This window comes from Monodelphis domestica, chromosome 1 (genome assembly GCF_027887165.1).
Source record: "Monodelphis domestica isolate mMonDom1 chromosome 1, mMonDom1.pri, whole genome shotgun sequence".
Lineage (NCBI taxonomy): Eukaryota > Metazoa > Chordata > Mammalia > Didelphimorphia > Didelphidae > Monodelphis > Monodelphis domestica.
In genome coordinates, this window is record NC_077227.1 from 662,324,692 (window position 1) to 662,348,053 (window position 23,362).

A 23,362-nucleotide genomic window follows, 5' to 3' on the forward strand; every position below is an offset into this window, starting at 1 on the left:
GAAATTCCTTTAAATTGGACCTATTCAAGGGCCTGCTAGAAAATTTTTAAACCCAAATAAGGGCCTTTTTTGATTTTTTTCTTTTCATTTTTTTCCCTTATGTTTTTGTTTGTGTTTTTATCTTCTTTTGATAATTGACTCATGCACCCCCATAACTCAAACCATGCATCCTGAGCTGAACTGGATGTTTTTTAACACCCACTTAAGGGGGGGGATATATTTTAATAAAAATCCAAAATTTTGAATTTTTGTTTGAGAAATATCTTCAAGGAAGAAGCTTGCTAACTCCTAAATCCAGAGAATATCCAGAGAATGAACTGTTGCAGAAAGATGCCAGAAAGCTCACACTACATCAAGAAGTTCAAGAATGAACTTTGCGTGTGGTTGCTTGAACTGAAGTTTGATTGAACATTTATTGTAAATGTACACCCTCCCAAAGCGGACTGCCCCTAATTTGGCTTTCTGTTAATGCACCTAGCAAAACATTGGCTTTACTTTCTTTCTTTTTTATTCCTCCCAAACTATGGTAATTTCCTCTTAGAAACTGAATATTGTATACATCTGTAGTTTGAAGTGCTTTAGGACTACAAGATGATTATGTGAAATGATCAGTGGGGAGACTTGATCTCCCCATTAACAATGGAGGTATTTGATCAGGAATGTATTAAGAACTTTTAAATTACTCTACCCTACTCACACAGTGCCTTAGGGGAAGATAAAGTTGCAAACTCCTGATTGAGCAATGAAAAGTCTCCAACTCATACCTTATAGTAAAGCTAGAACCTTAAGCTAGGTCTATTTTTAGATTTAATACAAAAGGGTGCTAAGTACCTATAAAGGTTAAATTAATCACTAAAAAGTCAAGCAACTTACAAAAGGCAAGCTTAACAAAAGAGGTATGAAGTACTCAGTAGATTTAATCTAACCAGAGAAGGTGAGAACAAAAGAAGATGAGAACTAAGAATGGGCAGTCCTGAGGAAAAGCGTCTACTGTGATTGGTAGATGTTAAAATTTAGGTTAGGTGACATAAGAGAAAATTTCTTTAAAAGGAAGGGGAATTCGAAATTGAGTTTAGTTGGAGTTCGTAGTTTTGGGATTGGAAGTTAGTTGGAGTTGGAGTTCGGAGGTTTGGAGCTTGCTTGAAGATGATCTTGTGGTGAGTGATAAAGACTGACTTGCGCGCTCTTCCTTAGGTTCGGCCTAGGCCATTTTGGCTTAGACTCCTTTTTTCTACTGCTTGGCTCAGTTGAGCCAAGGCAATTTAAATTAATTCTCTCTATTCTCTCTCTCTCTCTCTCTCTCTCTCTCTCTCTCTCTCTCTCTCTCTCTCTCTCTCTCTCTCTCTCTCTCCCCCTCACTCCCTCCCTCTCCCTCTCCCTCCCTCCCTCCTTCCTTCCCTCTTTCCCTCTCTCCCTCACTCCCTCCCTCTCCCTCTCCCTCCCTCCCTCCTTCCTTCCTTCCCTCTTTCCCTCTCTCCCTCCCTCCCTCCTTCCCTTAATTCCTTCATTTTTATTAATTAAAATCTCTATAAAACCCATCTGACTTGGGTATTTTTTTATATTTGAGAATTTCCCATGGTGACCACTTATTTTTGGTTTTAAGTCAAGACACTAAAAAACTATCCTTTACAGTTTGGCCAAAACCTTTACAGAGTTCGGCATTTACCGTTTCTAACATTCACAGTTTTGGTACATTTTCACGGTTTAAAGCCACGGCGTCCTAGCCTGCTCCCTCTTCTTTTCTCCTTCTATTATTTCACTTGTAATCTCATCCTATTCCCATGGATTTAATTATACTGATTTTTAAATATTATTTATCCTGTCCCTACCCCTTTATTATATACATTTCCAGTTGTGATTCAGACATTTTTAACAAGATGTCAAATTGACATCTGTTTAACATGCCCACAGCTGAACATATTATCTTTTGACTCCTTTGACTCTTGGCCTCATCCTTCCCCCTCACTAACAAGTTCATTCAGTCCCTCAAGCTATGAAGTCCTTACTAAAATCTCATCTCCTACAGGAAGCCTTTCCCAATCCTTCTTAAGTGTAGTGCTTTTCCTCTTTTAATTATTTCCTATGTATCCTGTATTTAGCTCATTCATACATATTAATTTGCTTGGCTTTTTTCCTGCCATTAGAGTGGAAGCTTCTTGGGAGCAATGGCTGTCTTTTCCTCTTTTTGTATCCCAGAACTTAGTATAATGCCTGGCAAGTGGTAGACATATAATATATATTGATTGGCAGACTTATCAGTATGAATTGTCTTGCTTTATATAAGAATTAGAACTAATCTTCAAATCTTTAAACCGTTTCACTTTAATAGTGATATGCTTTCTACTATACTTTATTGCCTCTGGTGTCCCCAAAGAAAATTTTCCTGTAACAAAAGGTATTCTTCATTTTCAATATATTCATTGGCCTTTGATAAGCCAGAATGTATCCTCAGGCATGGGTAACATACTGTGGGAAATTTATATTGAATTGTGATATTATTTAAAAATCATTTTTCCCCTTAGCCTATCCCTCTTAAGGTCAGGCTAAAACAGTTTCTATTCTAAGCTATGAAACAGGGTTGGGCTCCCTTCTTTTGTTAAGACCTTAAAAGGATTAAGGACAGGGCTGAGCAGCCATAGTGAATTTTGACCCACTTGAAAGATTAAGGATAGTCAGCAATTCTAGTAAACATGTTGGACTTTAAAGACTGGTAGTCAGGGCCAAGTTGATGAATTTGATGTTATCTTCCAGGTCTCAGCAAGGATACTTGCCTCTTCAGCTGAAGTAAGAGTGAGGAGTCTCTTAAATCCATTTCTTTAATGCCTATTTACCAGTTAGAGATGTTTTGAGATATCCAAAGAAAGGATCAAGTGGTGAGCTCACAAGAGGGTATATATGGACTTTCATGAGAGGAGTTTACTTTTTTTTCTTTTGTGTGGTGAAGAGGGACAACTGACTGAATTAAAATGTTGTGACCAGTCAATAAATTAATTTTAAAATTAAGAAATACTATACTACCTTTCCAGAATTTCAACTGTTAAAATGCTCCTGGTGCTCAGTTTAAGGAGGACATACTTAATAAATACTTGAATATATAAAAATTCAACAATAAATGTTGAAGTGACTGCATTTTAAGTAGTGTCCAATAACTTCATTCCCTTGTTTCTTCTCTGTCTACACTATTGCTTTGTCAGGTCAACCAATAAATATTTATTAAGCAGTTTTTGTGCCATGCATTGGGTTAAGTGTTAAATGATAGATTTCTTATTGAATGAAGTAAATTTTGAATCTACTGAGGGAAATCTAACCCTAGCACCTATTCCAGGATTGGACCTGTGAGATCCTTTTACAAAATATATAGTAAATTAATGCTTTTCTATGTTAATATGTGATCTACTGCGATCTTTGAGCTTGGCACTTCTAATCTAGTCCTGTACATCCCTAAATAGGAATTCCTCCATTATGTTGAACCTGACCTGTGATCATTTAATCTGTCTTTGATGATCTTCAGCTTATGAAGCTGACATCACATTCCACTTTTGAAGAGCTCTAATTGTTAGGAAATTTTTTGGACTTCAAATCTGTTTCTCTGCAGTTTCTACCCGTTTCTTTTAGTTCTGGCTATTGTGACAAGGGAATCATTTTAAAAGACTGATATATATCAATTTAAGGTCGCCAAGGAATTCAGCTATGTAATTCCTAAATGAAAACTCAAGTCAGCAGTCAACCTTTTATGGAGTTTAATTATAAACAGGAGGAAGAAAGGAATTAGGGATAGAGAGAGAGGGGGAGAGAGAAAGGGGAGAGAAGAGAATAGGGCTTAAATACCCCTTCTGTTTAGGCTGGGCCAAAAGGCCCAAGCCCTTAGATAGCTGGGGCAAAGAAAAGAGATCAGTCCCTATTACTCACGTGACCAAAATGGAGAAACAGTCTCAGAGGCCCCACCTTCAGCTTCCTTCAGAGCAAGCTTCTCAGAGCACACTCCAACCACTCCGACAAACTCCTCAACCCCCCCCACCTTCAGTCTCCAGACCCCTCTATCTTTAAGGAAACCATCCACGTTCCCTCCCCTCAGTTCTCAAATCTACCAATCACTGTCCATCAATTTCCCTGTGCCAATGGAGGCTCTAGCTTAACCCAGGACCGCCCAGAGGTCTCTGGCTTTGCACATGTCTGTTGAAGGTCATATTTTCAAATAATTTAATCTTTGATCCTTTGCTACAGCCCTTCCTAAATCCTGTTAACCTGAGTAGGGTAGAGATTGGAATAATTAAATTTTGATCTATGCTGCAGCCCTTCCTCAATCCTGTTAGGACTGAGTAGGGTGGAGATTGATTCCAAGTATCTCCATTGTATCAATTCTAAAATCAATCATGACTCAGAGAAATTCCTGTTCTATGCTTAAGCATAGGTCAAAGTCCTTTCCATTGTTCAGCAAAAGGTTTCTGTCCTAAAGTAATCTTAAGAAGGGAGGAGGAGGAAACTCTCATGCCAATGGGGTTCACATTCCAATAGCCAAGACCCACTATCAATAGGAAATTTTTCAAGTATGAAATTTCCCAATGGTGAAATTTCCAACATTTATAAGTCTAAGAAATTTTGAGGTTTACACTATTGAGAACCAAGTACAATTTCTATCCTTGCTATTTATGATGAAGACACAGGCATGTTCTTCATTGACATCATTTTTCTTGGCCTTTAAAATGAAGAGTTTGATTTTATTGGGGTCCCTTCCCCCTCTAGGTCTATGAACCTAAATGTAATCCTCTTTCATATGATAGTTTTAGGTGTTTGAAGATAGTTTTTATATTCCCCCAAATATTTTCTCCGTATTAAACATTTTGAATTCTTTAATAATTGAGTGACTTAATCTGCTGCTCTTTTACTATCTTGATCTTTTTTATTGAATGCATTTGTTTATCAGTGTCAGTGTTCTTCCTAAATTGTGGTGCTGAGGAAGATAATCAGTCACTAATTATTTAATAAGTGCCTAATGAGTGCCAGACACAATGTACTGACTATACAAAAAAAAGCAAAAGACAATCCTTTCCCTTAAGGTTCTCATAATCTAATGGAGGAAACAAAAAATGAACATGTACTAACAAGCAATATATAGGATGATTAGGGAATAATTAGGAGAGGGAAGACACTGGAATTAAAAATGGTTTCAGAAATGCTTCTTGTATAAGATGCCCGTTGTGTTAGGATTTAAAGGAAACCAAAAGGCAGAGATGAGGAAAAAGAACATTCTACGTAGGACGGAAGTCAGAGAAAATACCTACTGCCAAGAGATTGAGTGTCTGTTGGGTTTGTAGAACAGCCGAAAGGCCAATGGTCATGCATTGACGAGTAAGTATGAATTAGGGAATAAGATTCAAGTTAACTTCAGTCAGGAGAAGGCTAGGTTTGAAGCATATTTTATTCTGTTGAGGATAGTGAGTCAGTGGAATTTAATGAGTCGAGGTTTAACTTGGTGCTTTAGTGGCTGAAGGGATTTTGGTTGCCATGCTCTTTATGGAGCCTATGATTCCATTCACCTTGTTGGATGCATTTTTACATTTTTGACTTAGAGCTTGCAAGTCTAATAAAATCTTGAATCTTTATCATAGGAACTTTTGTTTATTTATATGTCCTTATCTTGTACCTCTAGTTTGTTCCTATGCAGTCCCATCATTTTGCTATAACATGTAGCAGATGTTCCTTATTATAATAGCTCTCCCAGTATTTCAGGATTTTTTAATTTGAGAAACAGAACTTGAGAAATTATTTACAAGTTTAGATTTTCAGAGTGAATTTTTATATGGGTCTTTGAAACTTTCACTTTGTTGTCATGCTTAGGAAAGGTTTTGTGTTAATTAAAAATCTTACCTTGCTTTTTGTGTTGATAGAATGTGGCTAAAAAATGAACATAAATATTTCTTTAAATGAAACTTTATTAGTAGTATTGCAACTTAAAAAATGGAATAGCTTTTGGTTTACAGGACATCAAGTATATCTGTGGCAACTCAATCTATAATTAGAAGTGCGATTATTAGAGGAGAGCATTTCTTCTGTATTATGTAGTACTTTCACAATTAACCTTTTGTTATCTTGAAAAGAAAGTAATTTGTCAAGGCTTCCTTTGCAAAAGCAAAAGTCAGAGCAGACGACACTATGGTATTGCTCTCTAAATCTGCTTTGAAAGCTGCCATTCTTAGTATATGTTAAAGGTAGAGAAGGGATTTGAAAATACTTGTGTGACCAGCCAAGCAAGTTTACTATAGATCTTATTTCTCATAATTTGATGAGAAATCACTGACTACAGAATCCCTGACACCTAATTTCTATTTGGTGACTTTTGTTTCTACATGTTTGAGATAGTGATGTGAGGAGAATCCCAAAAGATAGAATTTTCTTTGTTAATTGCACATCTTTACCATATTAATAGTGATCTTCTTTAGCCTTATGAACAACTAAGTGATCCTGACAAATTATTTGTTGGAAGTTTAGAGGCCACACTATGGAAAGGAAACAAACACAAACTCTGGACTTTCTGCCTCTGTGTTGGAACATGCAACAGTGAGAATATTAGAGAAAGAAGAAAATGTCAAGACTGACAGTTGGTGAGGGAAGGGACTACTGGGAGTGGCAGTGTGTCTTGTGACTAGCACTTCCTTCCTGGGGTGGGAAGTGGGAGGGGCTTTGTCTTCCTAGTCTGGAGAGAGTGCCTCTATTTTCTTCAGCCCAAAGAGACAGGCTCAACCAGATCTGAAAGTCAGAACTGTTCTTGTTTACTTGCTGTCTACTGTTAAGATTTTGAAATTAAGAAAATTAGCACAGATATAGTGTAGACAGGAATAAGGGAAACCCTCCACCAGCCTGTGAGGCCTGGCCTCAGCTCCAAAGCTGAGAAAAACTCCAACCTTATTTAGGGACTTCCCTCTTCCCTGATACCTCTCCAATCCCAACTGGTTATTAAAATTTATCTTATTTGACTACTGCAATCAGATAAGTGGACTATCTTTTCTGGAGTATAGAGGGAGCTGAAGCTCAGTTCAGTCATCCAATTACAAACATTCCTTATCTGACCTCTGCTGGTCCACCAAATTCTGGGGAAAGGCTTGTCCCTCAGGCGGGTCGATGTTTACCTGCTCTGGGGCAACTTCGGCAGAAATCCAGCGAGAAGACATCCCCACAGGCTATCATAAGTAGCTCATTTCTTGGACTCTCCATTTTGTTTAAAATATAGCCTCTCGGCAGGGGGCATCTCTCTCCTTTTCCTTCCTGGCAGGACCCAAATTTAGGCCTGTGGCATATTATAGTACACAACTGGATATAATTGAGAAAGGAATGATTCCCTGTTTGAGAGCAATTGCAGCCACAGGAACCACAATTCAAAAGTCATCTGATTTGATATTAGGATCAAAACTGAATGTCTGCTCTTCACACCAACTAGAATCCATATTGAAGAAATGTTATTTACAAGCTTGCACACAGCAAAGACTTTCTCAATATGAAATTGTATTACTAAGCAACAAAAACATCACTTCAAAACATTGCCAACCAGTGAATCCAGTATCATTGATTCCGGATCTGCCGTTTGAAGGGGAACCCATACATAATTTCCAGGAAACAATATCATTAGTAGAAAAACCAAGAAATGATTTATTGGCCACTCCTGGAACAACCCGACATTGCAATGTATACCAATGGTTTGAGCATGACAGTTAATAGAGAAAGGTACATGGGACTGGTAGTAGTAACAGAAACAGAGACATTATGGTATGGATCCTTACCAAAGCACGTGAGTGCTCAAGGGGCAGAGCTAGTTACTTTATTAAATGCTTTGCAAATCAGGAAAGATAAATGGTTCAATATTTACACAGATTCCCAGTACACATTCTCAGTAATTCATTCCACAGCAGAAATTTGGAAACGTAGAGGATTTTTTACAAGTATAGTCAAAGAGATCGAATATGCCAAAATAATAATGCAACTTCTTCAGGCCATACAACTGCCCAAGGAAGTGACAATAATCACTGTAGATCACACACAGGGGCTAATGATCATGTATCATTAGGAAACCATAGAGCTAATATTACAGCAAAATTTGAAGCTAGAGAAGGACCTCTACATGTATTGAATTTCTCAATAGTTGAACAGGACAATCTAACTAATGCCTACAATGAACAGGAAATTCAATCATGGATAAAGAACATAGGAGCAAAACAAATAAGAGGAATATGGTTTTCACAACTAGGCAAGCCCATCTTGCCTAGACCGTTATTTTATCATGTGTGCAATGCAATACATGCACAAGGACACTATGGAACCCAAGCCATAATTGATTCAGTGAGAAGATTTTGGACTGTACCAGGAATATCCTCATATGCCATAAGAGTTTGTCAAAAATGTAAAATTTGTATGTAATACAATAGGGAGTTTATAAGACCAAAGGGTTAGGAGGTCGTCCCTTAGCATATACTCCATTTGAATGCATACAGATAGATTTTATCAATATGCTGAAAGACAAAGGGTTTAAGTATTGCCTTCTCATCATAGACAGACTGACTAGATGGACAGAAGTTTTTCCTGCCAAAAAGAACAACATGGCATTTGTGGTCAAAATCCTATTAAAAGAAATCATACCTAGATCTGGGATTCCCACGAAATTGGACTCAGGCTGTGGAAGTCACTTTACTCAATCAATATTAAATGAAATTTATAAAAATCTTAGCTGTAGACAGCAAGCAACAAGAAAAGTTTTGATCTTTAGAGCTGTTTGGGCCTGTCTCTTTGGGCTGAAGAAAACAGAGGCACCCTCTCCAGACTGGGAAGACAAAGCCCCTCCTACTTCCCATCCCAGGAAGGAAGTGCTAGTCACAAGACCCACTGCCACTCCCAGTTGACCCTTCCCCCACCAGCTGTCAGTCTTGATATTTTCTTCTCTCTCTAATATTCCTAGTGTTGCTTGTTCCAACACAGAGGCAGAAAGTCCAGAACTTGTGTTTGTTTCCTTTCCACAACACACACACACACACACACACACACACACACACACACACACACACACACACACAATATATAGAATAGTAGCTATAATTTATTTTGAGCCTATTGTTTCAGGCATTGTGAAATTAAGATCTGTATAAATATTTCATTTGAGCCTCATGACATTCTTGGAAGGTAGGTGCTTTTATTATCCACATTTTTATGGATGAGGAAACTGAGGCAAATAGATTACTTGATTTGCATAGGTTTATATAGCCAGTAAGTGTCTAAGGCTGGTTTCACTTAAGATCTTCCTGGCTCCAGCCAGACCCAGTGCTTTATCCACTGGATCACCTAGCTGCAGAAGTATTCTTTGTCACTATATTGCCTGGGAAAAAAGTTAAATTTCAGATGCCCTGTTCTTCATCTATTCAATTATTTTTCCCTGTGCAGTTTTATTGTTAATATTGAGAAAACAATAAAGAAGATAGTGAAATTAGCTAATGTTACTATCTCTGTAACTGTTGGCAAATCACTTACCCATTGTTTGCCTCAATTTCCTCATTTGCAAAATGCAGATCATATCACCTACTTACAAGGGTCGTTGTGAGGATCAAATAATAATCCTGTCTATAAAAACCCTTTAAACTCATTGGGAATGATTTATTTTTATCATTAAATAGTGTTGGGGATATGATGGGCCAATTCAGTACAATGATGTCACAGAGAAATTCAATGTTAATTATATTGAAAAATTTCCAGAATATTAAAGTTGGTCATCCACAGGCACAACATTGATGTTGCATAATAGGCTTTTGCTCCCAGCTCCTTTCCTGATGGTCTATTCTGTTACTAGATAGGCCATTGTTCTTTAGCTCCTGGTCCCTGCCTAGTGTCCTCTTGTGCTCTGAGAATTTCTCTCTTCCTGGCAGAAGGTGACATGGGAAAGAAATGGATCTTTTCTTTCTCTAGTTAGGTGGTAGTTTTCAGGTCAGTTCTCTGGAAGCAAAATTAGTTAAGTAGTGGAGGCAAAGTGAGTCAGATAGTAAAGTTTAAATCTAGTTCTTCTGACTTTAAATTTAGCTGGCAGAGAGGGTGGAATTTCTTTTTTTCTTTATTTTTTTAACTAGGGAATATTACATTTTGCTTGATACCATTTATTTAGCCATTTTCATGAAAAATAATGTGAGATTCAATGCTTCAATATTCGTGAGGTGACATACAAATGCATTCCATCCTCTCATGAACTACAACCTAATTATGCATTTTAATACCAAACAACTATTATGGTCCAGGTCTTCCCAGGAATTCTCTAAGGGATATCCCCACAATGTACCAGAAGTCTTCATTGCATTTGTTTTACAGAAACAGCAAAAAAATGTGCATTGTCCATTGGTTATCCTTTGCTCTCACTATGGGACTAATCCACTTGTTTTATTGATCTTTTAAGTTATCTCCTTCATACCATTTCTGCAGAATGCTCCATTTTATGTTACTTCCATCAGGCATATCTTCATTGTCCGAGGTTGATCCCGAGGTTATTTTTATTTTCTCTCTAAGTATTTATAGGACTATGATGGTATATTCCACAAGTGGTAGACCGTCACCATCTCAGATACTGAAAAGAGTTGTAATATAGAACCAGAATGAGGTCACCTATACTTACAATGGGGAACTAGAGAGAGAGAGGTGTGTAGGAGGTAAAGAAATGGAGCGAGAGGAAGAGTCCTCCCCTTGGGAAGGTAACACAAATTGTCTTCTAGAGGGACAGAATATTTCCCCTCAGAGATTAGATTGAATATGGAGGTTAAAGACATAAGGAGAGGGTCCTAGAGAATTGACTCACTGCCTCCCTTCTTGATCTTGGCTGTTGTTGAAAGGCAGAGTAATTTTCCTGCCCCTTGATTTCTCAATCTCCCATTTGTCAGCTTTCTCCCTTTTAGACCAGAGTCACTCTATAGCCTGGTTTGGAGGTAACTCTCCTCCTGGGGGAGAAGGATGTAATTCCCCCCACAGCTGAAGTCCCCTTTAATGATGTTAGAAAGCAGACCTGATCTAAAAGGATTTAGGAAATGAGGGAAGTGGGAATCCCTATGAACTAACAACTGACGACACCCCCCCCCCCCCAATCCTGAGGGTTCAGGCTGTCCACCTGTGTTGTTGAGGTTGTCCTTCCTCCTAATCTAATCTAGTTGTAAAATGAAATTCAAGGACAATTTTGGGGATAGAGAGAATCTTCTTTGGTAGATGGCTTTCTACAAAGTCCCAAATCTACTTTTATTGTCTTCTGCTGGAATCAGAAGAATTTGGGATTTACTGGAAGATGATCAATGTTCAGAGAGGCTCTCTGTCTCTGGGGCTTCCTCTCAGACCATCCACTCCAGGAGGGCTCTGAAAGAGAAGTGAAGTAACTGTTTTAAATCCTCTTAGCTCTTCTGTTCCTTTTTTTGGAATCTTGGATCTTCCTTGCCATTCCCCTGCTTGGGTTGGACTTTTTCATGTTGGATCTCATTTTTCTGTCTTACAGAGTTTAGTTTTCAAGATGCCAACAGATTTTTTTTTCACCTGTTTGTTGTCTTTCCAGTTTCATCTTGTATACCCTTTGGATAACTTTGTTTAGTTGAGTCTAGCTAAGCTTTCTTTAAACTGATTTCTCCCCTCAGTTTCTTACTGTTTTATGAGACCATACTACTTTTATTTTTTATTCATTTGAAAAAAATTTATTTAATTAATTGATTTAGAGTATTTTTCCATGGTTACATGATTCATGTTCTTTCCCTTCCTTCATTCCAACCCCCCCCCCCCCTTTTCACTGGGTTTTATATGTGTCATTGATCAATACCTATTTCCATATTATTAATATTTGCACTATGGTGATTGCTTAGAGTCTACATACCCAATCATATCCCTATCAACCCATGTGATCAAGCAGTTGTTTTTCTTCTGTTTCTACTCCCACAGATCTTCTTCTGAATGTGAATAGTGTTCTTTCTCATATGTCCTTCAGAATTGTCCTGGATTATTGCATTGCTACTAGTAGAGAAGTCCATTACATTTGTTGTGCCACAGTGAGAACATACTACTTAAAAAAAACTTTCTAAAATTCTGCCAATGATTTATATTCTAAATTGATATATTTCTTCATTTTTCCAGTAGATAAAGTATTTTATTTCAAAGTCTTTTGATTTCTTCATTATGATAATTAATTTACATCAACTAACCTTCTGTCTGGAATTACTGTAGTGTTGCTATCCTTCCATCCATTTCCCATTTCTATTATTCTCAATAACACATGTAGATAGATCATGTTACAATTCTTTTGTTTGCCTTATCTATTTTGTGTTCTCTTAGCTTTATTTTCATTTTGATATTTGCTCTTAACAAATGAATGATCTGATTGTCCTGTGGTGAAAATTTATCATACCAGTACAGAAATTCCAAGCTAAATAGGTTTATTGAAAAGAGGCCGAACTCCCAATAAAATCAGACCCTGATCAAGACCTAGAGTTCTCATGCCTTAGGAGATAGCCTTTTTTTATGCCAAGAAATCTGATGATGCAGTGACAGTAAAAAAAAAAAGAATGAATGTAAAAATCTTTCACATGGGTGGTCCTTACTTAATGATGCAAATGCTGATTTGACTAATAAGTGTAAAAGAAGATCACTTTGGGTGGTAACTGAAGTCTGTTATTATTATTATTGACCTTTCTAAGGCCTTAAGTCAGGATCTTAGTGTCTTTTACTGATGATTATGGTGTAAAATTAGGAGTCATTAGTTTGTTTAACTGATGTGTGTGAACAAGAGTAGCCTTCCACCTCCTGTGTGACTATCTTGCTACACAAACAAGATCATATTTCCTCTTTCTGTCTGACCATCTTGTTTTACACCCAAGAGGGGTTTGATAGAATTAATGGAATCTTCTGGGTTATAGGCTTATGGTCAAGATATAAACAAGATTTGATACCATCCTAAATTGTAATAATCTTCATAATTTTTATAAATCAAGCTATATAATTTGAATATTGACTGAAAACTAATGATTGTGTTATGAAAATAATCATAAAGGCTAATACTATTATAATGACAGAAGGGGTAGGGAGTTTCATACTCAAAATCCCCAGGTAGCTCCCACATCAATAACAGGTCATTTTTGTACAGCATGAAAACAATTAGTTTCATTGTGTGTGTTGTTATTTAGTGCTTGTTATATCTACAGCCTTTTGACTTTCTTCTCAAAGAAAGAATTTGTAATGTCTATATGAAAGATTTCTGTGTAGCTTTAAAATCTTTGGCTTCTCTGAATTATATTTTCTAGCATTTTTTGCCATCCTCACCTATATCAACTTTTGACTTCAGGTCACTAATCTTCTAACTTATTGGTAGTTTAGATAGAAGGATCTCATCAAGACCCCTTTAAAGTCTCTTGAATACTTTCTTCCTCCTTGGCATGTGGGGCAATTATTTCCATGTTCATCTTTTTGCAGATACCATTAGATTTGCACTATGAGGTGACTATGTGTCCTATGAAATGATGTTTCTTCTTGCTTTTGCGTGTATGATAAAATCCACTTTGATCTCTTTCACCTGTTTCTCTAAGGAGAACTTGTGAGATTTTTTTTTTTTTCCATTTGGCCACAGCTTTCTTTTGTCTCTCAATTAAAGTGAGAATATTAAGATTGACATGAGTCAGGGACAGAGCCAAGATGGCAAGGTAGTAGCAGAAAAATCTTGGAGCCACTCTGAATTTCTTTCCAAAACTGATCTTTACAAAACATCTCAAAAATATAGACGTCAAAACCAGACAAGTAAAGGGAGTCTCCCATTGGATTCAGCATGAAAGGTAGGCAGTAAAAGGAGATTCCCATGCTTTAAGCGATAGCAAAAGTGCAGGCTGACTATCTCTCCCCACCAGCTACCAGCCAGAGATAGAGCCAGGGCCCAGGAAATCTCCAAATTCTCAGGGACTGGCTGAAAGCACCACACACTCACCCCTGAAGGCTGTGCCAGGCCTGGGAAATGAGACTTAAGACTTTATAGAACAGAGCTTGGTCCAGGCAGCAGAGGCATCAGCTTGACCACTGCAATGGCAGCAGGGGCTGGGAAGATAGCTTCAGGGCAAAACATGCTGAAAATCCCAGCTAGTAGAGTCCAGACTCAGAGCTCCAGCAGCGACATTGGAGCTGGTAGTAGCAGAGGCAGCGATTGGCAGCAGCAATAAATAGGCAGTAGCAGCCTCAGGGAAAAATGCTTTCAAGCATGCTATGCAAAAAAACACTGATCTACCTGCTCTCACTCAGGCCTCTCACAGGGAAGGTAAGATAGTTTTAAGGCAAAGCCCTGGGAAACAGAAGCTAAGATAGCAATGGCTACCAACATGCCGGAATCCCAATCCTCCAGCAGGAAAAGGGGTAAACAACAGAAAAAAAGCTATTGACCCTGGAAAATTTCTATGGAGTAAAAGAATAAAATGCAGAAGCAACAGAAGAGAGTGAGAAACAAGTAAACACATGCAAACTGCCCCCGTTCCCCTCCCCCCCCATGGAAATTGGTCACAAGCTCTGGAGGAACTCAAAAAGGAGTTCACGAACCAAGCAAGAAAGAGAAGAAAAATGGGAACAAAAAAGTGGAGAAAAGAAAGGATAGTAATACAAAAAGAAAATAACAACTCAAAAGAGAAAATTGCCCAAATGGAAAAAGAGCCACAGGAATCAAATGAAGTAATAAAACAAATTGGAGACAAAATCATAATAATAATTACTGATTTCATTGAAGAGAATGACAGTGAGAAACAACACATAAAAATTTATGGGATACAGGGAAAGCAGTTACTTAGGGGAAAATTTATATCCCTGATGCCTATATTAACAAAAACAGAAAGAGGAGATTAACGAATTGAGCATGCAACCCAAAAACTAGAAATAAAAGAACAAATGAACCCCCCCCCCCAGATGTAGACCAATTTAGAAATCCTATAGATCAAAGGAGAAGTTAATAAAATTGAAATCAAAAGAACTATTGAACTAATAAATCAGACTAGGAGCTGTTTTTTTTTTTTTTGAAAAAAAAAAGTAAAATAAAATATTGTTTAATCTAATTGAAAAAAGGAAAAGAGCACTAAATTAATAATATCATGAATGAAAAGGACAATCTCACCTCTAAAGAAGAGGAAACTAAGGCAATGTTTAAGAGCTATTTTGCCCAATTATAGTACCATATGGCAATTTAGGCAAAATGACTGAATATTTACAAAAATATAAATTTACTAAATTAACAAAAGAGGAAACAGAATACTTAAATAATCCCATATCACAAAAAGAAATTAACAAGTCATCAAGGAAATCCCAAAGAAAATCACCAGGGCAAGAATGAATCACAAGTGAATTCTATCAGACATTTAAAGAACAATTAATCCCAGTACTCTATATGCAATTTGACAAAATAGGCAAAGGAGTCTTACCAAATTCCTTTTATGATACAAATATGGTACTGATTCCCAAGCCATGTAAATGTTAAAATTAAATCTCAATAATAAAAATATTATATTTTAGGAGATTTTTACAATGATCATTAGAAATAAAGGAATAAAAGGGATAAAGGATGTTTCTCTCATCACCTGCCCTGCTTCTCTGCCTAGCAGCCCAATGTGAGTGCTTCCTCCCTCCCCTGTCTGGGGTAAGGTAGGTGCCTCACATGTGGCATGAGGCCTGTAGCTTGGGCACTCAGTCTCCAAAAGGTTCATCATCAATATTCTACACCATTTCCTCAGACTTTTACTTGAAGAGAACAGACCAACCTGCATTGGTAGACACAATATCCTCACCTGATTTGTTTATACCAATGAAATCATAGGTGTAGTCCCTCTCCCTAGCCTGTAAAATGAAGATAATACATTTACAGTCTTTCTCCCACAAAGGGCTGTTGTACATAAAGTATTGTATAAATGTGAATTATTGTTCCTTGCTATCAACATGTGTGCTGTGTGTTGAGGATAAAAATACATTATTAAGCTTTTTCCTATTATTCTAATTAGAAAATTTTTTTTAGCTACATTAGGTAATACCTGAGTTTACTATGTTGAGACTTAATTATTAAGTTGTATCTTCATCATATTCTAGTATTTCCTCTTTGTATGATGAACAGAATTCTCTAACTTTCATTAGAATTCTCCAATTAAGTTATTGGGTTGTTTTGAGGAGAAAAGGGGGAAACGGTTAAGTACTTACATCACTTTTAAATACTAGTAAGTAATTATCTGGTACTGCTTTTCACATTAAACCATACTTGTTTTCTAATTCTGTTTTTCAGTTTCCATAGCAAGACGAGTACAAGATCCATTAGCTGAGCTAGTGAAAATTGAGCCGAAGCACATTGGAGTTGGAATGTATCAGGTAAAGCAATGTGGAGTTTTTAATTTAAGAGAAATTTCAGAAAATTTCTCAGTCTTAGAATTACACCTAGACCCAAACGAGCAAATTAAGGGTCATAAAGTAGATTCCTATTTTTGAAGATTTGCATAGAATTTTCTTTATAAGTCATCATGGGAAACCCTCCCCCCACCCCCCCCAATTCTTTGTTTTTTTAAAGGTCCTGATTGAAACTTAGAAATGACTCCATTCTGATTTATAGTCTATTAAATACATTAGATCAGACTAGTAACTTGATATGTAGACCCTTCTTTTCACATCATTACAGTGGTTATAGGTAAAAGGCAGACGTTGGCTCTTGTGTAAATGAGAATGAATTATTGAACTTCTGGGAAGAGGTTGTTAATTTAGACACTAGACACTTTTTCTTGTGTTTCAGTGATGCACATAAAAGGTGTTGATATTGCATTTCTTTTGTCATTAGGCATTGTGGTGGGGAAATTTATTTTTCCCCAGTTTTTGTTATGTATTCACAATTTGATAATATTTGTAACCTATTTGGCACACTGCTTGACATATAGTGGGCACTGTATGTTAGTTGTTATATTGACAAAATTAAATTTATATGGATGGACAAATAGGCATAAGAAACTTAAGTTGTTTCTTGAATTCCATCTTTTTTTTCTCTTTGAAGTGAATTTAAGGCATCTTTAGATGTGAGCTGAGGTGATAACATATAATTCATGGGGGATTTGTAGAAGTTAAAGATAGCTTTTTGGGTATATGAAATAGGTCATAGAATCAGAATTTTAGATGAAGAACGGATCTAAACTATCATTAAGGGAGTTCCCCTTGTTTCACACATGAGAATACTGAAACTTCTCTAACAGTGGTAGAACCAAAAATTAAAACCCCAATTTCCTGCCTTCTGGTCCAGGCTTCTACTTTAAGAAGGTCAAATCCCAAGATAATGAATAACATTACAACAAAAGTCTTTCCATTACTAAAACATATCAAAAGCTTTCACTAAGAGACTGCTTACTTTCAAGCTTTATTTTACATGTTGAAATTCTGGTACAATCAATCAAAAGGTTTGGCTAGAGTTCATTATAATAAACCCTGAACTGTAATTGTTTTGAGCACAAATTAGGCATATAGTCATTAAGAGATGAGCAATTGGGGACAAACAGTGCTGAAAAAGAAATGAAATCTTTTAAAGAAAGAATGTTAAGTACTTTGAGGAAATAGTAGAGACCATAAAATTACCCTTTCAGTACAGTATGAAATACTTTTGGTTTAACAATAGCTAAAATTCAAAAGGCAATGTACTCCAATACTTGTCCTATAAAATTGTGGGAATTGATTTTAAAAACACATGGCTCTCAGTATTTATGGAGAGGGAAGTGGCAGAGATGGTCAGACATCCTATCCCCAGCTGACCTAAAAACACTTCTTTGCTGGAACATGGCTTGGTGAGACTCCCAAGAAAACACTTTGGGATAAGAACAAGATGATGCATTGTTGGCTGTACTGTGGCCTGTGGGAGGAGGCTCTCTATTTTGTTCTGAGGGTTCAAACCTGAGTTAGGTTCATTTCATATTTTTTTCTACTCAATGAATGACATTTGGCCCATTTTTGTACTTATTAACTTTGTGACTTGAGTGTGAACAGAATCAAGCAAGGAAAAAAGCCATAGTTCAGCCCATTCTTTTCTTCCTTTCTAGCTGGTGAAACTTCTGATAGAGGTAGGGAGTAAATTTCACTAGAATGAGTTTTGGGAATTCCTAATGATTTTGCTACAATTAGACCTTTTCCCCCTAATATTTATGAATTATTGAATTGATACTTCAAATTAAATAATTTTTACTGATTAACTCATTATTAGTGAAATTTGAAATGTGCTGGTTTATTTTCCTAAAGAAATAATACTTTGAAACACATGTTAAAACTTTACTACATTAAACTCTTTCATTTATAATGTCTGGGTTACTACATGTATTTTTTGTTTAATAGTAAAGAAAATTACTTCTAAATGGTTGCTTGTTATTTAACCACAAGTCCTTTTTTCCCCTCAATTTCTGTATTATTATCAGTGTACAGTACTATTAACAGTCACATGAGGACTTTATTTGAAAACTACATTTTTTATCCTGAATTTTAAATTTTTTAATTAAAATTTTTAAATTAAAATTTAAAATTTTCAATTTTAAAATGAAGACCAGGATGAACAGAATTTTCAAAGATGGAAAAAATGCTAGAGGCCATCTAGCCCAACTTTCTTATTTTACAAATTATTACATTGAATCTCAGGGAGATTAAGTACTTTTTCCCAAGGCCATTCTGTCTTTGCTTTGTTGATGTTCCACACTTTGCTAACCTTGGATAATGAAACTAGATGGACAATTTTAGTTTTAATTCAAGTTCACTTTCTACTTTGTTGCATTAACACAAAGTCATGGTATTTATATTACCAAAACTTTAAGGACTTTTTGGTAATGCTATTTATGATGATTTTGATGGGTCTTTAAAATCAGTTTTAATGATTTAACAAATTACATAACTGTATAATGTGTTTTCAAAAATCACACTTTCAGAAATTTAGTTTTTATTCCAAACTAGTCTTTTTTTTTTTAACTCTTGCCTCCTGTCTTAGAATCAATACTGTTTTTTTATTCCAAGGCAGAAGAGCATGCTAGGCAATTGGGGTATGTGACTTGTCCATAGTCACACAACTAGGAAGTTTTTGAGACCAGATTTGAACCCAGGACCTCTTATCTTTGGGCTTGGCTCTCAATTAAATAGTTTCTTTGATCAGTTTTAATATTTCCTTGGAATTATAATTTCTCATAGAAGAAGGTTATTTCAAATTCATATGTATGCTTTTACAATGTATATTAGTAGGTCAGCCTCTTAAAAAAATGCTGAGTGTGTTGTAAGTCCTAATCATGCTTTTTAAGGTGGTTTTGCCAAACCCTTTTTGAAGAATATATTTTGTTGATGAGCTTATTTAAATGTTGAGAAGCATCTTCCAAGGTAAAATGCATCCATCAAAATAGGAAGAAAAGTGATATTGCTTTCACTATGGAAACTTCTAGGGAAAAATTATCTTTGGATTGGTTAATTTTTTTACCCTTATTTATAAGACTGAATTAGGTGGATCAAGTACTTTTAGAATTTTAATATTTAGAGAATAGAGTTATTGTAATAATGGTTATTTAATAAATGGTTAGCATCAGTTCAAATTATTTTTAACATTTAAAATAACTGCCTTTTGTAAATTGCTTTTGACTGAATTGTAGCATTATTATGAGCTGTTTGATTTTGAGATATGTGTAGTTGGTTATATTATTGATATAGTTATGGCAGAGTTGTGAAATTTCATAATTATTGCATGTGAGTATGAACAGATTAATTAAGTTTATCTGAATTTGTTTTCCTCTGCTATGAAATGCTTTGCTTTTTACACAGGACAGTTATGATGAAAAGCATTTTGTAAAGTATGCAATGGTATGTAAATATGAGCAATTTTAAGTTATTATAGCTGACCATTCATTGTAATTTTTTTTTTAAACCTTTACCTTCCGTCTTGGAGTCAATAGTGTGTGTTGGCTCCAAGGCAGAAGAGTGGTAAGGGCTAGGCAATGGGGGTCAAGTGACTTGCCCAGGGTCACACAGCTGGGAAGTGTCTGAGGCCAGATTTGAACCTAGGACCTCCCATCTCTAGGCCTGGCTCTCAATCCACTCAGCTACCCGGCTGTCCCCTATTGTATTTTTTAAACTGCCTACAAGTCAGTAGTTCACCCTTTCTTTTGCACTATATGCTGTAAAAATTAAGTTGCTTCAGGTGCTGCAATTCATGTTGAAATTTGGAAGCACTTTTAAAGTAAAATCTGATCATTCTTTTCCTCTGCCTTTTTAAATGTTACTTCCTCTTATAACAGAAATCTTGTTTCTCCCTCTATTTCCCTAGTTCTTATTATTTATACAGTCACTTCTATGAGAGTATAATGCACATATTTTGTAAGTTTTTTTTTCCCAATTGAAATGGGAATCTTTGATAAATGTTGACTAAAAAAGAAGTAGCTCCAATATGGTATTCTTTCTTTTATATAAATGATTAACAGCTGGGTTTAGTATAATCCCTCAAAAACAATAAATGATGCTGATGTAGTCTCCTCAACCATTCTTATGAATTCCTTTTTTCCTTTTATTTAAAAAAAATCCTGCATTTTACATATTCTTTTTCAGAGTCTTGAATTTGAAACCTCAGAAATCTGATTATCTGATGTGTCTCCTTACATAAATGTTTTCAACTCTTGAAAACTGAAGTGAGTGATTGTTTTTCCTTCTCTGGAGTTTCCCATACTTTTGTGTATTGTCAGTAAAGTATGGGATAAGAGGGTAGTATGTTTAGTCTAATACAGGTAATCATCTTCAAATCAAGAGATGAAGAAGAAAAATTCAATATTAAAGTGATAGAATCTAAGACAAGGAATATGATTTGAGCATGTAGAAGCACTTACCATATGCTTGTTCTGACTTTGGCATCAAGGTGGTGAGTTTGTTGTTATTGAGTCATTTCAATTTTGTCTGACTCTTTGTGACCCTCTTTGGGGTTTCCTTGGCAAAGACACTGGTATAGTTTGCAATGCCCTTCTCTAGTTCATTTGTAGAATCTTCTTCAATGATACAGGAATACAAATGTGACATGACAGTAGATCTAAGGACATTCCCTGAAGATAAAGTGTGAAGTAAATAACAAGTTATTTAATCAAATAGTAATTGCTATAATCATTCATTTACAACTTACTTCTTCCCTAAAACTCTTGGGTACCACTAGGCTTGGATATTATTTAGTCACTTTAAATTTGTCTTACTGCTTCCACATTGGGAGCTTTATTATATATATTCTTTGTTGATCCATGATGGCATTGAAGAGACAAGAGTACCGGGAAATATTATAGAGAACATTGTTGTTTTGCCTTGCAATTGGAACTAGGTAATCATTCAAGCTATGACTTTTTCAAAATTACTGTTCCTCTTACAAACTAGTAGACAAATATTGAAGCTCCACTGGGTTTCTGCAGCCATGTCTTTTGGTATCTCTTTTATCCTCTCTTTGTATCTACTATGGTGACTTTCTGAGGTAAGGCTGGGGAAGGGATGGGACCCTATGACTGTCAGTTATCATTAACAAGTCTTTACAAAGCTTTCCTTTTTCACACTTTTTGTGCTACCAAAGCTGTGTACATGATTTTAGGACAGAGTTCAGAGATTTCTGAAATATAATAATCTAAAGGTTCCCTGAGCCCCCCTAAACATTATGAGAACATGGAAGTTCCCCAGAGAGGCCCTTTACATAAATCAGAGTTATTATTATTATCACTTTATCTAAAAGTGATCTTTGATTTTTCTTAGACCTCATCCCATTGTGTTGAACCATTGCTATACAAAAAAATCCTTTTCTAATTCTTTTTAGAATTGTTTTTGTATGAATTTGATACCTCTTGTCTCTACTAATTAATATGGTACTTGATATCCAGTATTATTCTTTTTAATTCTCCTTTGTAGCACTAGTTCTCTACCTTATGCTTGATAAAAGTTGAGGTTCTTAAAATTTTAGCTAATGATAAATTCTCCAAAATGAATTAATAAGTGAAATGAATTGTTTGAAATGGTCTGTGGAAGGAGTCATTCGCTAACCATCTCCATTTTTTGTCTTCTCGACACTCTTTGATGTTTTGAATAAGTAGTTTGAATTTTTGTAGATTTTATTTAATTGTTTGGGATGTTTGGAACAAATAGTTAGAGAGAGAAATGGTCATAACACACTAAACCCATGTTTAGGAGGAAATCACTAAACTTGTCTCTTCTTCATTGAAAATCTGTTTATAATCCCTGATCTGATGCCTCTCTGAGCCTCATATTTCTTCATCCAGTAGAAGTCTTGGTCTAGATCAGCAGTGTCAAGCAAATGGAAATGGGGGCCCTTAAACCATACAGAAGGATCCTTGTAGGCTGAGTATAAACTTGGAAAACAGCATTTATTTACATCTTTCTTTCATCACACATTAAAGTCAGATAGGAACTACATTTTTATCTGGTTCAGGCTCCCCTTAAGAGTATTGTGGGCTCGTGGTACTTGGGCTACATGTTTGACCCCTCTGGTCTGGATGACTATTAAGAGTCCCTTTCAATTTATTATCACACTATAATTCTGTAAGCTTTTTTCTTTGATAGAGAGTAATTATAACATGGGTAGGAAATAGAAAAAAACACATCTTTTATAGTTTCTTGATGAGGAAAGAAAGGTCTTTTACCAAAATAGAAATAACTTTATGCGAACCCATCAATGTAATGTGTTATATTAAATTTTTATTAAGTAGATTTATCCATTTTCTACCATTAATTTCAAAAACCAGGAGCCTACCCCACAGTAAGCCATATCTCCCTAGTCCTATATAGTTTTTTATGACATAGTACTTACTGCTCTAGGTCAGACTCCAATTCAAAGGCATAGGTAGACTTTGCTCTTCTATATCAGTACTCTTTTGTGAGCACTATTTTTGTATCATGGCTCTTTTTGCTGGCAGTTCTCTATTTGTTGCACCTTATTTACAAGTGCTTTACCAATGCACAGTAGATCCTGTTGTATTATTACTGACATCTACCTCAAGCTACTCTTATAAAACTGTTTGTTGCTGAACTTTCTTCATTATGGCAGTTTTTGCAGTTTAGCCTTTTTTTCATCAGGTGGTCCTTGTTCTTTTATCTCTATGGCAATTTTCTTCATATTAGAGATTGTATAGCATTTCCCCCCTTCCCCTCTCCCCCAAAAGGGGTGTGGACTGATCAACCAGTTGAAGATTAGGAAAATAAGTTGCATACTATCCTTGCTTTGATGGCCAATCCTAGGTTTTGTCTCCAACTTAACCACACTTCCCCTTACCCCCTGATACAATATACTCTCTTTCTTTGCTATGTGAACTTACCAAGGTTTCCCTCTTAAGAACTGAGTGTTAGCCCC

At 36.0% G+C, this 23,362-nt stretch overlaps 1 protein-coding gene across 3 annotated transcripts in view; it reads left to right on the forward strand.

The window, feature by feature from the left end:
* The window catches only part of SRBD1 (S1 RNA binding domain 1), a 355,867-nt gene that overhangs the window by 180,468 nt on the left and 152,037 nt on the right, over positions 1-23,362 (forward strand). For all 3 annotated transcript variants that reach the window (XM_056821193.1, XM_056821253.1, XM_056821129.1), the window contains exon 17: positions 16,277-16,359. In XM_056821193.1, the coding sequence (XP_056677171.1) occupies positions 16,277-16,359 (83 nt within the window). The remainder of the gene's footprint in view (positions 1-16,276; positions 16,360-23,362) is intronic.